The following is a 12,203-nucleotide window of genomic DNA, read 5'->3' as shown; positions in this document are numbered from 1 at the left end:
GAATGTGTTTACCCCAGTGTTTATCAGAGCGAATGTGTTAGTTTGGGTCGTGGCTGCATGTTCAAATCAGAGTTTTGCTTGAGAACTATCCCTTATAACGATACTCATGTATTACACTCAAGGTTTATGGATGATGTGTTAGTACATTATGTACAGTATTTTAGGTGTTTAGGCTTTCCAGAGCTCATTTAATGGAATCAATCCTTTTCTAACACTGTGTAGGCCAGTTTTATCAACTAATTTTAAGTCAAATAAGGCTTTTGGGTATATTTGGTTTAAGTGCCGAGCAGGCGTTGTTAAAGGGGTCCCCTTAACTCTAAAGCCCTGTGAGAAATGCTGAATTGGATGACTACGAGGAAGGGGACACCAGGAAAAAAAAGAGACTGTTGTACGTCTCCCCATTGAAGTCAGTCAGCACAGCAGGTTCACTTCACTGCAAACCCTCCTGGCAGGAAAATTCCACCCAGCAGTGTTGCCAGATTGGGCGGTTACCTGCTCATTTGGGCTGCTTGGGATGGCCGTCTGCAGGTAAAAACGGGAAAAATTGGCCATTTGGCGTTGTTTTCCCTGGTTTCCATGGTGCCCATGCAATGCAATTTGTCGAAATTAGGCGGAATTTAGCACATTTTGGCGGATTTTGAGAACCTTTTGGGCAGGATGTGATCAGACACATCTGGCAACACTTCCACCCAGAGCCCAAAGCGATGCACGAGCCCTACTGATAAGTCTGTGCTCAGAAGTCCTCCCTTCACACAAGGGGAATCGTCCTTGAAGTGATTGTCTGCCTAAGAGCATTCCACTCACATACTGACACACGTGTGCACCGTGTACTGCACACATTCTGAAGGAGGAGGGGGGAGGTAAAAAAAAAGCTTTCTTCTTTTCTTTCTTTTCTCATAATGTCGCAAGCGGAGGAAGTTGAGTCTTTATGCCTCCCACAGCACTTGAGGTCCGCACACACACCCCCTGAGCTCTCGCTCTGACTTGACTGAGCCAGATTGGCCTATAAAATGAAACATAAATATCTGGATGGAGCAATAGCTATGAGAAAAGAAAAATGGGGACTTTCTAGAAATGGTGGGTTGCAGTGCACTCCTGCAAGGCCCTGCATACTTCTCCAGTGGCATTTGGCTGTCGAAATGAGAGTAGAAGTGCACCATTAGCAATTTTCTTGGCAGATTGCATTTTTTTTCTTAAAAAAAAAAATCTTTAAAAAGGCCTGATTCGACTAATTTAATTTTGCTTCCAGAGTTTTATTTTAAGCATCATGATTGTTAGAGACAGATAGTACCTCGTTAATGAGCAGCTTATCTGTTCAATGAAGTTATCGTAATTGAGTGAGTAGATTTAAGAGGGCAAAATTAGCTGTTGTTCAGTTCAGCACATTTTAGAAATACTGCAGTCCATGCACAATTGAATGGCAGAATAGCCTGCCTCATCAAATCACAAGGGGGGGGGGAAATTGTTTCCTGGTAATTGATCAGTTTGCCTGTGCGCTGGGCAAAAGAGTGTATGAGGCAATTTTACAATTTCAATGTCCACAGGCTGGATGGATAATTTCTATGTGCTGTTAGTAGTCAAGTCAAGAGTACTACATTGTCAAAAATCTAACAGGGTTAGCACAGAAGTTTGAAATTGCGTTTGACCAGTCTCCAATGTGCAGTTTGACTAGACACATTTAAATAAGACATTGACAATACTCACTCACTCACTCACTCACTCACTCACTCACAAACTATATATGGGTGGTTGACGTTTAAGGGCGTAACGCAAAAAAAAAAAAAAAATCCTGAAAAAAATGATGGATAAAAATTGGAAAAAAATAGAAAAAAATAAAGCACTTAGTGGTCTGTGGAATTTCACCTTATTTTTGCCATTTTTGGGGAAATGTGTCCTGCACCAACACATAGCATAGGCATGTCACACCGCAGGAAAATGGAGTCACACCACAGGGAATTCACTGCATTATGGCCATTTTAATACTTTTGTATACATGACTGACTTCTGAGCTCATGCTAACTTGATAATGCTATTGTGTTTAATCTTAATATGTGTTTTCATTAATAAAAAACTTTTTTTCCTCCTATAAGAGCAGTCACACCACAGGACACCATAAAATGAACCTAAGCATTGTGTGACAGAAAGATTGCAATATGAAGACATATTAAGAGGTTAAGACTAAGAGTCACCTTAAACTTCCACAGCACTCCCCAATAACTGAGGTACTGACTGGTTAGGAGCCAGTCTTTAAAACCCTTGTAGTTGGCCTTGCAGCTGCCCATTCACAAACATTGACATACATGTCACCCCACAGGACACAATTTGTGTTAGGAAATTGAACTTATAGTTAATATTACTGTCTTGAGTTTTTTCCACATTCACATATCTTAATATAAAGTTAATATTTATGCAATCATGCCAAATGCTTCATACATTATTCAAAATGTTGTTGGTTAATTTATATATATATATTATATTCCAAGTTTCATTAATGTTACAGTCACACTGCAGGATATTTGACCTATAAACCTTTACATAAATCTTAACAAAAATGTTTCGTCTCATCTAAGACTAATATGAAACATAATGTATCACATCTTCTTTCATTGACATTTGTTTTTTAAAGGAAAATAACAGTTTTGTAGGTTTTTAACCAATGTTATGAAAAAACAAGGCGTCACCCATATATGACATGGTATATGTCAGCTTGGCTGTATCCCAGGACACAGAGCACCATGCTTGCACCAAGCTGAACTTGGATCACTGCATGTGAATAGCTTCTGTTTCGCTGATAAGCAAAGACCTTGATGTAGGCTCTGCATGGTTAAAAGAACAGAGAGCGCTATTCACAGCTCTTTGGTTGAAGGATAAACTAGCTGTCAGTCACAGTTGTTTGCGCACAGTAGTCAGGGCTCTAAATGAACATCAGCCAATCGGACAAATGCTGCTGAAATTTCAATTTGGCTGGTAGGAAAGACCAATTTACTACCAGCCACTTCTTTGAACCATTAGTGAATGGTGGTCATAAAAAGTTTATTTAGGGCCCTGACAGTAGTTGATGTGTAATGACCAACAGTGTAAGTGTCTCTTCCGACGATGTTTTTGATTAACTTTAACTTTAATGTCTTCTTAGGGCTTGGGGAAGTTAAATTGCCTCCTTGTCACATTAAAACACTCAAACTTTTCTTGGGTACTACCGTGTGTACACCAATTAATTTAGCAGCCAGGCACTAATGGAGAATGAGACCCTAGGATGTATGAGCAAGTGCAGTCCAGCAGCTCTAAATAAAGAACGAGAGCCAGAGATCTTTGATCGGGTGTGGGGACCATTTTTGAATCAGTTAAAGGGAATGGAGGTCGGTGTGGGGTGTGTTTGATGTTTGCGGGCACTTTGTCTTGTTTTTTGTTGTTTTTCGTGTGTGTGTGTGTGTGTGTGTGTGTGTGTGTGTGTGTGTGTGTGTGTGTGTGTGTGTGTGTGTGTGTGTGTGTGTGTGTGTGTGTGTGTGTGTGTGTGTGTGTGTGTGTGTGTGTGTGTGTGTGTGTGTGTGTGTGTGTGTGTGTGTGTTGCTTAAAAATGTTTAAAAAAATCTATTAAAAAAAAAACTAGAGCCAGAGGGAAAGGTGGAGATGTGTGCAGTAGCTGCAGGTGTGAGTGGAAAGGCTGTTCCGTTGGGGCTGTAAGGTCATAGCTTTTCAAACGGCCAGCACTGGAAGGAACTGGTTACCAGTACTTGTTCCATCATTTGGAACACTTAGTTGGAACGACTTTGGGATATCTAGACTGACTTTGTTTTGTCAAAAAACATTCAGTCAGTCAATGTCTTTAAATGATAAAAACCATCAACGAAGCTAAACACTGTTTTGTATCCTGCTAGTCTAAAGGCAAGGACTGTTGTGTTTGGAGTCAGAAAAGGCTGAGCGGTTTGCTGAGTGAATGAGAGTCATTTGTCGCCAGCAGCAAAGTTATCAATGCAGATACTAATTTCACTTTAGGAGGTAAACGTACCTATTAAGGCCAAGGCGAATCCAGTTATCTAAATAAGAATAATCATCAGACAGAAATGGGTAATGTGATCAAAAAGTTTTGTTGCTGATGGGGAAAGGCGGGCATGGAATATGTGATGTAAATGGTGGATAACATGATGTGGTAATTTTATTACACATAATGCGGTACATTCATTTGCATCAATATTTAATCATTGCTCTGGCTCTTAGCCAGTGCGGTTTGCAAATGAGTTAAAAAACAAAACATTGCATCAGCATTCCCTTGTACTGTTGCTCGACTTCCCTTATGCTAACAGTCAGTGTTTGTCTTATTTTCAAAATACTCTTTTCTGGTAACAGAACATATTCTTAGCCTGGTGTTTCGAATGGCAATCTTTCTAATAATCTAACATAAAATCTCTAAATAAATGGGCTATAAATATATATCTATGCTATTCTAGTTGAAGCTAACATGTGGTTAACATGTTTGTATAAAGGGATTGTGTTAAAATAAAACGATGGCAGTAAACAAGAGTGATTCAAACTAATTGAATCAATTCAATCACTCTAAACTTTTAAAGTATAAGTTATGTGACAGCATGCGTTGGAGAGCAATTTTCAGTGTATTGACCTAATGGTTTTATCCACCTGCAGGGATGTTGAAACCTACTGTTGAAATCTAAAGTAAACTCAACCAAGCTGTCTTGTCCTCTGCTTTGCCCTGCAGGAATGCCCATTGTGTCCTCATCTGCTACCGGTGCCTACTCCTCCACCTCCACCTCCACTTCCACCTCCTGCTGCTCATTCTGAGACCTCCATCTCCCTGCCTTGGTCCACCGCCACCTCTTCCTCCTCCCTCCACCACCACCACCGCCACAACCTCCTCCTCCTCCTCCACCACCACCACCACCTCCACCTCCTCTTCTTCCTGATCTAGCTGGTCTGACCAGAGCAGAATGCTGCTGCTGATGCTGCAGGACTGGCACCAGCCGTGCGCCTGAGCAAGAGGAGGCAGAGGCCGCGGGAGAGGGAGAGGGAGAAGGAGAAGGAGAGGGCGAGGAGGGAGAGGCAGAGGCCAGGGCAGAGGGAGAGGATGGGTGTTAATGCCTCTAGCTACCCCCACTCCTGCTCCCCACGCTTTGGGAGCAGCTCCCAATCGCAGCAGACCTTCATAGGTGAGAAGCAGTTTTCTTCTTCTTCTTCTTCTTCTTCTTCTCTGTTCTCCTCAGGTGTTGAAGGCTAACTTCTTTCTCCTCCTGTCTTTTCCTTGTCCGTCCGACTAGGGCTGCACGATAGAAAAATATGCGATACACGATAACATGACTGTATATTGCGATATCGATATTACTCGCGATATTTAATATAAACATGTATTTTCCCCTCTCTACTTGCCATTCTACACTTTATCATGTATGAAACAACTGAGAGCAATGTTTTATTTCAAACATAATTTTTATTCGGAAAAAACATGGCTAATATAAAGTATCAACTGAAAATGTCAACCTTTTTAATACCTTTTTTAACCTTTTCACCAAATTGGCTGTTGTTAAAAATTAGGTATCACGATATAACCAACTTTTGCGATACGTGTATCGCAAGCCGTGATATCGCGATATCGATATATTTTCGATATATCGTGCAGCCCTACTTCCGACCCTCCCCCTAGGTGTTACCTCCCTCTATAAAGAAATTGATATATTCCTGCTGACAATCAGCACAGAGGGACTTTTTGGTGGGCTTAGTTTCCCCCATTCAACATTTGATAGCCAATGAGGCAGAATGACCTTTGAAATGTGTCTTTGCAAGATATTGAATTAAAGTTTTGATTGTCACGTCAATGACGTCACAAGTCCAAAGGCCACAGGAAAGGACAGGAGGAAGAAGTTGGACTTGGAGCCCTGTTTTCTATTTCTTCTTCGCTTCTTCTCTTCCTGTGCTCTGCCTTGCGCTTTACCTTGTGGCTTACTGGGTTACTGCTGCTGCTGCTGCTGCTGCTGCTGCTGCTTGAAGACCAGACCGCCTGGTCAGTTTACAATGAAGCCAACCCCCCAAAAGGTCACCAGAAAATGAATGTGGTTTGCGTAATGTGGGAATGCCTTCGGGGACAACGTACTCCAGCACATAAATCTTTTTTGTATTGGACATGGTGAAGCAACACACAGCTTCGTTTGATTTCAATGGTTTGCGAAAAAAAAGCCCTGACCATTTCTAAAAGATTCATTACACGCTAGGAAAAATGATCTGAGATGAAGCGCGGTGGTCTTTTTTAAAATCTCATAAATCATACCTAATAAGTTTCCTCTTATTAAAAACCCATCTCTCCTGCTCTAAATAACTGCCAGCCTAATTAACCGCAATGCAATAAATGACCGCAGTGCAATACCGTTTTAGTTTACTCAAGAGGAGTATAAAGCCTCCACCACAGACAGTTGTAGTCCTGGTTATTTGTGGTCTGAAATACACAGGTTTAGGTTGTAGAGGCCTACGCTCCATGCCAGTTAGACCAGCACAAACCAGTTTTCCACAAGTCCTGGCAGTGGTCTGAAATCTTAGTTTTATTACAGGCATCTTGCGCGCAAGCACCAAGTACGGTTAGGTGTTAGTGCAAATGGGTTGTTTCTTTCTCTGATGGGGTAATTTCCCACTGAAGAGATGCTGTAGAAGGCAGGCTACGATGACCCTCACCTACCTGAGAGAGGGGGAAATAAGCCCCCAAGGCTTCGCTCTCCCTCCACTATTCCTTTGGTGTCCCTTTTATGTAGGTCACACAAATAATAAAAGAAGAACGAGCACAGCACAGCACAACACAAGCGCGCTCTCTCTCTCTCTCTCTCTCTCTCTCTCTCTCTCTCTCTCTCTCTCTCTCTCTCTCTCTCTCTCTCTCTCTCTCTCTCTCCCTCCCTCCAGCTCTGTTCCAGACCTCCCTGTGACCCCTTTGTTGTTCATTCTGCCAGTATCTTTGCTCTTCAGTTATCCTCTTTTTGTTTACCTGTGCTACCATCAAGAGAGAGGGTTTGTCATTCATTATTTTGTGTTCGCAACATTTGTTTTATTTATATTTTTTCGTTCCAGGTTGTTGCCAATGCCCCTTATTCACAGCTGTCGCTTTCATCTTCAGCAGGCAGTTTAAGCGCTTGCTATTCCACCTTGACACGTCGTCATCACCACGACACTCTAGAAACTTCTTGCCTTACTACACCTCTGTGCAGTAGCACAAGAGGGAGCGAGAGTGAGAGGGTGTGAACAACGAGCTAGTGTAGTGCGTTGATCGTCTGTAGTGCACACTGAAATGAGATGAGTTGTTCAGCAGAAAGAAGTCTTGTCAGATCCAGCCCGTTGTAACCTCTCTCAGGAAGTGTCGGTGGTACTTGAGAATTGAATTAGCACTCAACCACACACCCCAATCTTCAGAGATGAGAGCCAAAATTGAAGCTACTGCGAAAGGCACCTGAGGTTCTTTTTGTGTCGTGCATGCGGGATAGCTTCTGCTAAAAATGGTGGCAACCAATATGGACAGGGTTGATTTATGCTTGTGTTATCCTCTTTCAACTTAAAGGATAACTTCAGCCAATTTCGACATGCAGTTGTAATGCTCACACTACCCTGCACAGAGAGGTCTTTTGGATGTGGTGGTCAACGTCTTTCTAAATTGTATATGAAGTCTGTTTTTATTTCAGCTTTGTAAAAAAAAAAGCATGCATGTGTGTGTATGAATTCAGCTCTTGCATCCTGGAATTGGATTTAGAAAATGCTAATCTTGTTTGCTCATTAATCTATTTATTGAGTCACACATCTAAAAATTCACCACCGCCACCGACAGCTGTCCTCATACAGCTGTTTCCTAGTAGTCACGTTTAATATTTCACAAATATCTCTTTCTGAACCCTGGAGACGTATAAATATTTACAAGCAGTCTCGGCACGGTGGTTTAGCCCTGTGTGTTATTAAACCACCCTCGCCACAAAACTGTACAACACAAAAAATTAAAAAGGAAGCAGGGATTCAAGAATGGAAAATAATGAAATAAAAAGGGACTGTTGTTTTCCGTAAATAGATTCTAGCAGATCATTCAGTTGATGGGAAGGCTTGGTGACGCAGGCTGGATTGATTATCGGCAAACGGGGAAGCCCAAAAAACCCTTTTGCCAAGTTCACCCACCACATCAGGGGAAATAAAATAAAATAAAATGCAGGAGCATTGGATACTTGCTCTGTGTCTCCAGAAGACTGTAGTAGGGCTTTCTGCATTTCAGATGTTCCTCATACTGCAGTATCGTTCTCCAGGCTAAGCATGATGAAGGAAACGAGAAGAGAAACAGCCTTTGCCTGCCATTATTCATTTTGCGGAGCAAGCCGCTTGCATTTATCCTTTTTTTATGGGGTGGGTCTTCCCCCAGTTTCAAAGCATGATGAGAAATAATCAGGGACTCATTTTGAAGGCATAAAGTGAAAAACGTGTTTTAAAGAACATGGGGTAGAATGATGTCCTTCTCCCAATGTCTTTGATCTTCTGCTCAATGGTATTGCTCCTCTCCACTGCTCACAAAAAACATTTTTTTTGGTCTTTAATAAATGAAAATATATCAAAGCTTGCACTAGCTTAAATATGCAGTCCTTAAATGGCTCGCTTGCTTTCTTTTTTTTTTGCTACAAAGCAGTTTCTGAATATTTTATTTCATGAATGTATAGTGTGTGAAGAACTTGAATTGAACTCCTTACCATGCAAACTGTTCATTGCTCTAGACACCAAAAGAATAAAAAAAGGGCTTTTGACTGAAACCTTAAACGCTGTTACATTTGTATTCATGGCTTGGTGCTTGCTTATTCGGGTATTTCCATGAAATGGCCTCCTTTTTTGCTTTGTTATTTTATAGACTGTTGTGCTTTAGTTCAGGCTTGTCAGGTGTTTTTGACTTATTGTGGTCTGTCTTTTCACCATAGGTTCGAGATGTTTTGCATTAACATTTACAGGACATAATTATTTGGATGGTAGGAGCTGCAGCCCTTTTCTCTCTTGTCAAAATATAATGAGTTTTCTGATACAAAAAAATAATTCTTATATATGTTGTTTTTGTGTGTCTTGCTCTTCTTTGTTTAATTCTTTTCACCTTTTTTTCTCTCCCTACTTCTCACCCTTTTGCACATTTATTCATCTGCCACTCTTTTCACATTGTGCATCGTATTCTCTTCTTTAAATTCTTGTTTTATCCTCTTCAAATTATTCTTTCTTTTTTCCTTTCCTTTCTTGTCTTTCTCTGTCCCTCTATTTCTCCATCTCCTCATCCCCCCATTTTTCTCTGGCGACCCATGTCCTCCAAACCTTACTCTCTTTCACCTCCATCACTTTTCTCTTTGTCTCTCTCTTCCCACACCACCTGTTTCTCTTTCTCACTTTCTCTTTTTTTCCCCTACCATCACTCTCTCTCTCTCTCTCTCTCTCTCTCTCTCTCTCTCTCTCTCTCTCTCTCTCTCTCTCTCTCCCCCCGTCTCCCCGTCACCAATCCATCTTTACCTCTTCATCTTTGTTTTCTCTTCCTCCCTCTGCCCACCATCATCTATCCCTGCTCCTGCTCCTGCTCCTGCTGCTTCTGCTTCTCTCTCTCTCTCTCTCTCTCTCTCTCTCTCTCTCTCTCTCTCTCTCTCTCTCTTTCTCTCTCTCTCTCTCTCTCTCTCTCTATTTCCCTCTATCTCTATCTCCCTCTCTCTCTCTTTCTCTCTCTCTCTCTCTCTCTCTCTCTATTTCCCTCTATCTCTCTCTCTCTCTCTCTCTCTGTCTCTCCCTCTCTCTCTTTCTCTCTCTCTCTCTCTCTCTCTCTCTCTCTCTCTCTCTCTCTCTCTCTCTCTCTCTCTCACCAATTCCCCTGTTCCTCTTTCCCCCCTTTGCCTGCCTTTCGTCCTCCTCCCCTCCCTCTCCGTCTCTCCATCACCAATCTCCCTCTTCCTCTCTTCCTCTCTGCCCCTCTTCCTTTTCCCCTTTCCTTCCTCCTCCCTCTCTCTCCCTCTCTCCCCCCCCCTCCCCCTCCCCTCCCCCTCCGTCCTCCTCCGCAGGCACGTCGTACTCTTCGCAGGGCTATGGCTGTGAAGGGAAGCTCTACAGCTTGGAGGGCAGTGCGGGGGGCTCCGGGGGCTCAGGCTCAGGGGACCCCTCCTCACGCCACCACCACCACCATCACCACGCCGACCGCAAGAAGAAGAGCTCGGGCCTGGCCACGCTCAAGCGCCGCTTCATCAAGCGCCGCAAGTCCTCGCGCTCGGCGGACCACGCGCGGCAGCTGCGCGAGCTGCTGTCCGGCTGGGACGTGCGCGACGCCCACGCCCTGGTGGAGGAGTACGAGGGCACGGCGGCGCTCAAGGAGCTGAGTCTGGCGGCGGGGCTGGCGCGGCCGCACGCCCGCACCCTGCAGCGCGACCTGTCCGAGCTCTACCGGCTGCAGCTGTGCGCCGACGTGGAGCTGGTGTTCCAGGACGCGCGCTTCCCCGCGCATCGCGCCCTGCTGGCTGCACGCTGCCCCTTCCTGGCCCAGCTGCTGGCGTCCGGGGCCGGGGTCACCATGGTGGTGGGCAGTAGTAGCGGTGGTGGTGGAACCAGTGGTGGTGGAGTGAGTCCCGGGGTTGGGGGCCCGTCGGGGCCAACCATGATCCTGGACGTGGGCGCCGCGGCAGGTGCAGCCGGCGTAGGCCTGGGCATGGACCCTGGCGTCTTCTCCGCCTTGCTCTACTATCTCTACACGGGCGAGCTGGGGCTGGTGGGCTCGGGGTGCGAGGGGGAGGAGGGCGGTCGCCCGGGGGCGGGGGTGGGGCTGGGGCGTCTGCGCAGCGGGGAGCTGCTCCTGAGGCTCGGCGAGGAGTTCGGCACGCCCAACTCGCTGGAGGCCGACCTGCGCGCGCTCTGGGAGCGAATGAGCCACCACGACTCGCTGCTCTGCTTCGCCTCCGACGCCGAGCTGGAGGCCGCCGGCCCCGCCGTGGGAGGAGTCACCGGCGGAGTGGGCGTGTCTCCTGGTGGAGGCGGAGGAGTAGGAGGGGCTAGCGGAGCGCCTTCACCAATGGGAGGGCCGGGTGGCGGGGCATGTGCGTCGACCTCTGCAGCTGCAGCAGCAGCAGCGGCGGCGGCGATGTTGGGAGAGGACGAGCTGCGCGCTCACAAGGCCATCCTGTCGGCCCGCTCGCCTTTCTTCCGGAGTCTCCTGCAGCGCCGGACTCGGGCCGGAGTGGGCCCAGCTGCGGCAGCGGGAGGCGTCGACGAACCTCAGCCTCAACAACCGCAGTCGTGTGACGCGCACACGCCGCACGCGGCACCACACACGCCGCACGCGGGCCTCCCTCCGCCTCCGCTGGTGCCCACGTGCATCGTGCTGGACGAGTCCATCATCCCCAAGAAGTACGCGCGGGTCATCCTGCACTGCATGTACACGGACCGCGTGGAGCTGTCGCTGGTGCTGCGCGGGAGCCCGTCGGCGGGCAGCCTGGGCGAGGTGCAGGCGCTGGTGGCCGGGCGCGGGGCCGGTGGTGCCGGCGGAGGGGGCGGCGGAGGAGGAGTCGGCATGAGCCGCGCCGAGGAGGCCATGGAGCTCTACCACATCGCTCTCTTCCTAGAGTTCAGCATGCTGGCGCAAGGTGGGTGCTGCACCTGTTTTTTTTCATGTTGCACTGGCTCTATTACACGAACGTGCATGTGTACGCACACACACACACACGCACACGCAAACGCACACGCACACACACACGCGCACACACGCGCACACGCGCACACACACACACACACACACACACACACACACACACACAGTGTGCACACCAACTCAGTCAAGCAAGGGGTATTACTTAGCACAGGGGTTCCCAACCTTTCCCACCTTGGGGCCCATTTGAAATGTTCACAAATGTTTGAGACCCACCCCCAACAAAATTATCTATACAACTCACATAATAGCCAACCATAACACACACAGAAATATTGTTTTGATTTTTAGAAAATGCTTTCAAGGCCCACTGGGAATACCTTCAGGGCCTGCCAGTGGGCCCCGGCCCACAGTTTGAGAAGCACTGACTTAGCACACACACATACATACACACACACACACAGGCCTTGCATCCGGTCTGCGGTATCCTCTTCAAGGTTAAACATACAGTATTCACACATGGTCATGGGGGTGTTGACAGCTCTTATTATTATATAATCCGTCATACTTTGGTCTGTATCCTTTGATGCATCTTTTGTGT

General features: G+C 46.2%; 1 protein-coding gene across 4 annotated transcripts in view; it reads left to right on the top strand.

The window, feature by feature from the left end:
* The window catches only part of btbd7 (BTB (POZ) domain containing 7), a 95,272-nt gene that overhangs the window by 24,655 nt on the left and 58,414 nt on the right, over positions 1 to 12,203 (top strand). For 3 of the 4 annotated variants that reach the window (XM_063223507.1, XM_063223508.1, XM_063223509.1), the window contains exons 2-4: positions 4,712 to 5,159; positions 8,925 to 8,972; positions 10,032 to 11,600. In XM_063223507.1, the coding sequence (XP_063079577.1) occupies positions 5,078 to 5,159; positions 8,925 to 8,972; positions 10,032 to 11,600 (1,699 nt within the window). In that variant the 5' untranslated portion in view covers positions 4,712 to 5,077. The remainder of the gene's footprint in view (positions 1 to 4,711; positions 5,160 to 8,924; positions 8,973 to 10,031; positions 11,601 to 12,203) is intronic. The other variant, XM_063223510.1, reaches the window with a different exon arrangement.

Source organism: Engraulis encrasicolus, chromosome 18 (genome assembly GCF_034702125.1).
Source record: "Engraulis encrasicolus isolate BLACKSEA-1 chromosome 18, IST_EnEncr_1.0, whole genome shotgun sequence".
Classification (NCBI taxonomy): Eukaryota; Metazoa; Chordata; class Actinopteri; order Clupeiformes; family Engraulidae; genus Engraulis; species Engraulis encrasicolus.
The sequence above is the reverse complement of the archived record's forward strand: the minus strand, read 5'-3'. Positions and strand labels throughout refer to the sequence as shown.